The sequence below is a fragment of the Olea europaea genome, chromosome 3, assembly GCF_002742605.1.
Source record: "Olea europaea var. sylvestris chromosome 3, O_europaea_v1, whole genome shotgun sequence".
Classification (NCBI taxonomy): domain Eukaryota; kingdom Viridiplantae; phylum Streptophyta; class Magnoliopsida; order Lamiales; family Oleaceae; genus Olea; species Olea europaea.
Genome location: NC_036239.1, coordinates 11,592,712 through 11,598,138, shown reverse-complemented (window position 1 = coordinate 11,598,138; position 5,427 = coordinate 11,592,712). Strand labels below are relative to the sequence as shown.

General features: G+C 35.4%; 1 protein-coding gene across 2 annotated transcripts; it reads left to right on the top strand.

Annotated features, from left to right (window-relative positions):
* The first annotated feature begins 328 nt into the window (after window positions 1–328).
* Window positions 329–3,935, top strand: LOC111386183 (U-box domain-containing protein 44-like). 2 transcript variants are annotated; one of them, XM_023010640.1, is made up of 4 exons: window positions 329–645; window positions 842–1,630; window positions 1,839–2,139; window positions 2,213–3,935. In XM_023010640.1, the coding sequence occupies exons 1-4, from the start codon at window positions 622–624 to the stop codon at window positions 3,661–3,663; spliced, it is 2,565 nt and encodes an 854-aa protein (XP_022866408.1). In that variant the 5' UTR covers window positions 329–621; the 3' UTR covers window positions 3,664–3,935. The 2 variants fall into 2 exon arrangements, with proteins under 2 accessions (XP_022866408.1, XP_022866414.1); XM_023010646.1 differs by having other exon boundaries at window positions 804–1,630.
* The last annotated feature ends 1,492 nt before the right edge of the window (window positions 3,936–5,427 follow it).

Sequence of the window (5,427 nt, the reverse complement as noted above, 5' to 3'; positions counted from 1 at the left end):
AGTAAAAGGAATTTATAAAGTCACACAACTTGTGCAGTATTTAGCCATCGTTTGGCCTTCATTATTTTTTTATTATGATAGTGAAATAGTGTTTTTTCGAAAAATGGATAACTGTAAAAGAATGAGAAATTTTCATTTTACGTATAATATTATTTTATTGAAAATTGTGTGGTTGAAAATAGGAAATAGAAAAACTTAATTTAATTTGATGAGATTTAATTGGGCTCAGACGGGGCTTATTTTTGGGCGGACTACAATAGGTTGCTTGGTCTCCTCCCCCGTTTAGTATTTCTTTATATAATGAAAGAACAAAATAATATCACTTTCACAAGTCAGCCATAGTTCTGTATTGGCAGATGCCTCTCTTCACTTACTTACAAACAACAATCTTCCAATTCTCTCTGTCTCAACAATCTGCGTACAGAAATAGTCACTTCCTCTCCACGAAACAATATTTTTTTACTGCTCAAAATTCGAAATTTCTATGTGATTGCCAAAGAAGTAGAAAAATAAAACCAAGTCTTGATGTATCTCTCACCAATTTTCTTTTCCTCTTCTTGTGTGAACTGTAATATGGACCTGGTCTGCTGAGAATTTCCAAATCAGTCTTATGATTCTTCTATGTACTTTCTCAAGCAAACACAGGTGCAATTTTCTTATCATTCTTTCAGACATCTTTCTGTAATTATACAAGGTGTACTTTCAAGAATCGAAATTCCATCTTGTATAGTCTAATGCGTATGTAAGAGTGATACTATCGCTTTCCAATTTCCCAAATATTGGTATGTTTGGATCTTGTGCAGTTTCGAGATAATTTTGCTGTTTTTGTTAACGAGTCCAGAAAATGGAAATATCAGATTTACAAGAGAAACAATCATTAGCTGGTGATTCTCCAGCCAAAAGCTTTATATCATCATCAACAGAAACAGAGACTATTGCAGAATTATCGACTTTCATAGAGAAACTTAGTCCAATTCTTGATGAAATGAAAGACAGCAATGAGGTTGCAGACCTACCAACCATTCAGAAAGCTATTGAATCACTTGACACTGATTTCCGACGTGCCAAATTTGTTGTTGGAAGTCCAAATATCCGATCATCACCCGCCAAGCATATTGAAGATTTGACGCAGAATTTGGGAAGATCACTAGGCCTGGTCCTCTTTGCAAGCCATGATGTACCAATAGCTAATAAGGAAAAGATTAAAACTTTGCGTGAGAAAATGATGAATGTAAGAATTGATTTGAGTTCAGAGCGTGAATCAGAATTTCCGAGTGAGGCTGAGGATGAAACGATGGAGGAGGAAACCGAGGAGGAAAAAACAGAAATTGAGATAGAGGAGGAGGAGGAGGAGGAGGAAGAGGAAGAGGAAGAGGAAGAGGAGGATAAAATTATATTGGACATTGATGATGCTATTATGCAGATCAAGAATGGTAAGGACAGCAAATTTAAAAATGCACTTTTGGGGTTAAATACACTGATCATGGATGGTATGATTTCAAGTGAAAGAATGAATGATGAAGGTATAATCAAGGTTTTATCTCAACGATTGGGTTCGAGTAAAGGAGATGACAGAGTGACTATAATTCAAATACTAAGCTATCTTATCGCGAAGAATAATCAAAGCAAGGTACTGTAATTACTTTTTGAGCTCATTATTAATGTAGCCTACTATTAATTGAATGTCTGGTGTCCACTCATGGCTCAACTGGACCGTATTAGACAAGGCAAATGACAAATATTTCAACACGACTCTGTTTAGTAACCCATGTAGTCTTTGAAACTCTAGCATACCTAACATTCTTAAAGTGTTATATATGACTTATAGTAGTGTGCAGGAAGACATGAAGGATTTGGGATTTCTATCAGCATTAGTGAAGTCACTGGCTCGGGATGTGGAGGAGCAAAGGGAGGCCGTAGGGCTTTTATTGAATCTTGCAGATGATCCAGCAGTCAGAAGAAGAATTGGGAGAACGCAAGGATGTATTGTAATGTTGGTGACGATTTCCAATGGAGATGATCAAGAGGCTTCTAGAAATGCAAAAAAATTGCTAGATGCAATGTCAAGCAATACTCAACATGCTCTTCATATGGCTGAGGCTGGTTACTTCAAGCCTCTAATCCACTACCTAAAGGAAGGTATGTGTTGTTTCTTTTTGTACTCGATTTTGGGAAGGAGTTCCTATTTTAGCTTTCGAAATTTCCTTGGCAGGCTCCGATATGAGTAAAGTTCTGATGGCAACAGCGATATCAAGGATGGAACTCACAGATCAAAACAAAGCTTCCCTTGGAGAAGATGGGGCAATTGAACCGCTTGTGAAAATGTTCACCAAGGGTAACCTTGAAGCTAAACTTTCAGCATTAAACGCGCTGCAAACTTTGTCATGCTTGAAGGAGAATATCCAACTCTTGATTCATTCAGGAATTGCAGCAGCTCTTCTGCAGCTTCTTTTCTCTGTGACGTCTGTTCTCATGACTCTGCGCGAGCCAGCATCAGCAATTCTTGCAAAGATTTCTCAATCTGAAAATATACTTTTCAAACAAGACGTAGCTCAGCAGATACTATCACTTTTAAACCTTTCTAGTCCGGTAATTCAGAATCATCTCTTAGATGCACTAAATAACATTGCCTCCCAATCACGCGCATCAAAAGTCAGGAAGAAAATGAGAGAAAATGGCGCAATTCAGCTCCTCCTACCTTTCTTTACGGAAAGCAACACTAAAATCAGGACGGGTGCCTTGAAATTGGTTTACACACTGTCCAAAGATATACCGGGAGAATTCAGAGAACAATTTGGGGATACACATCTGACTACTATTTCAAATATAGTTTCAACATCAACATATGAGTGTGAAAAGACTGCTGCCCTTGGCATACTAAGCAATTTGCCGGTGAATGACAGGAAAATTACATATGTACTCAAGAATGAGAACTTATTGCCCGTGTTAATTTCCATGGCAAGTTCAATAACTACAACTTCGACCCCTACAATGATATGGTTGACTGAGAGCATAGCAGGTATATTAATCCGGTTCACAATCCCGACAGACAAAAAACTACAACACTATGCTGCTGAGAATGGTATAATTCCTGTTCTTCTAAAGCTACTTTCAAGTTGTTCGTCAGTTACTAAATCTAAGGCTGCTACTTGCTTGACTCAACTGTCTCAAAATTCTGTACATTTAAGTAAGTCGAGAAAATCAAGGTGGTTTTGCATCCCTCCCTCGAACGCAGTTTGTGAAGTTCACGATGGATACTGCTCTCTCAAAAGCACATTTTGTTTAGTGAAAACCGGTGCCATTTCTCAAATGATTCAACTCTTGCAAGGTAGTGAAAGGGCATCAGATGAAGCGGTTCTTAGTTGCCTATCAACACTTCTACAAGATGAAATTTGGGAGAATGGGATCAATTACATATCGAAAAACTCAGGAATTCAAGCCATTCTGAAAGTTATTGAATCAGGGAATGCAAAGTCTCAAGAGAAAGCCCTTTGGATATTGGAAAAAATTTTCAGTGTTGAGGCTCATAGAGTAGAGTATGGTCAATCTGCACAAATGCTTCTCATTGATCTAGCAAAAAATGGCGATCCTATATTGAAACCAATGGTGGCTAAGCTATTGGCACAACTTGAACTCTTGCAATCTCAATCTAGTTACTTTTGAGATGTTAGGTGCCCTTTCTCATTTTTCATTTTCTTTCTCATTCTCATTTGTTTTTAGTTGAACTATGTTATACATACACCAAAGTTGACATCTTGATTTACACCCACCCATGTGAGTTGGCAGATTTAGATGCATTGATTTTAACAATACGTTTTTAATCAATGGTCAGATTTTTGACACGTAGGGGGTGTAAATCTCGGTGTACGTAATGGATGTACAAATAGCATAATTATTATTTTTAAATATTCAAATTTATGTTTGCAACTGCCTCATTGTGTATTCTTCTATTGTATTTAATGTTTCCTTTGTATAGGTTTCAATTATGTTTTCCCATACAAAACAGGGGTTGATTGCACAGGTTAAAAATTTCAATGGCTGCTGCAACTTTAACTTTGTTTCTCAATGTTCACTAAATTTCAATTTTATTTATTTATTTATTTTTTTTTTTGTCAATATACATTGAACTTAGTTTCACATATGTCTCTCCATTTATTTCCATTTACAAATTGGTAAAAATAATAGTTAACTTTTCAAATGATCTGAAGCGATAGGTGGAAAACAACGCTAAAGGTATAACGACTAATAAACAACTATAAATTACAATAATTACGCTAAACATTTTTTATTTTTTTTAAATTAAGTAGTTGAAAAAACAACTTTAAAAGTAAAGTGAGTATTCTGAATTTTTTTAAAGTTCGACTATTGTTGAGAAATAATGTTGAAAGTATAGTGGTCATAGAGAATTTTCACCCATACTTTAATGTAGGATTAGTTAACTACATTATTCCACAAAATTCTTTATGGTATTAGAGCAGCTGCTACTAAGAGCTATCAAGATCCAATTTTCTTTAGGACGGTGCAACTTGGTTCACTACTTGTCAATTATGATTTATTTGGTTTCGTTATGTAACCATACCTTGCCGTCTACTCACATCACAAGTGACGTACACAAATTATACTTGTAAATAACCAGTATATATATGTATTAGGATGATCTCCGAAGTTAAGCACCGGTGACATGGTAAGCTAAGTACCGGTGACATAGCACATTATTTAATTGGTGAATTATTAAATACATGAAACCTATCGTTAACTTATTCACCAATTAAATGGTTGCCATGTCACCGGTGTTTAGGAGATCATTTTCTATATATATATAAAGAATTTTAATTAAATAAATTATTATTTATGATATAGAGTGCAGAAAATGATGTCTACTCATTGACCATAGCGAATGGAAAAGGTAATTATAATTTCACAAAAAGGCCTCGTTCTACTTCTCAATATGCAATGAACATTTTATAGTAAATTTCCAGCTTTTGATTTTTTTAACAAAGTCCCATTTTGTTTGAGACTGTGATGCATAAAACAGCTTTGGCGTTCATGAAAAATCTCGACCCCGGCAGGTATGCTTATAGTTGCCCACACGAGCCATTTGATAACTTAAGACAACAACAAAAGTGTTAAGGGATAAATTCCACCTTAAACAAAGATGAAAATACAGACCAACATATAAAATTTTAGCTTTCTTAATAAGGTTGACTTTTTTAGATGGAACCTCCAATCTTAATACGGTATTTGAGATCATTACGTTCCAAAGTATTTTATTGTGTAAATGAGTAGTTGAAAATGAGAATGAAACTTAAAAAGAGTTTTGTTTTACAGGGAGACAAACAGAAATTTAGCCCTTGTTTAAACCCCATTTTTTTTGGGGAGAATGAATTTTCGAATAGTGTATTGATGGGAAATGAGTGGTTAAAAAAT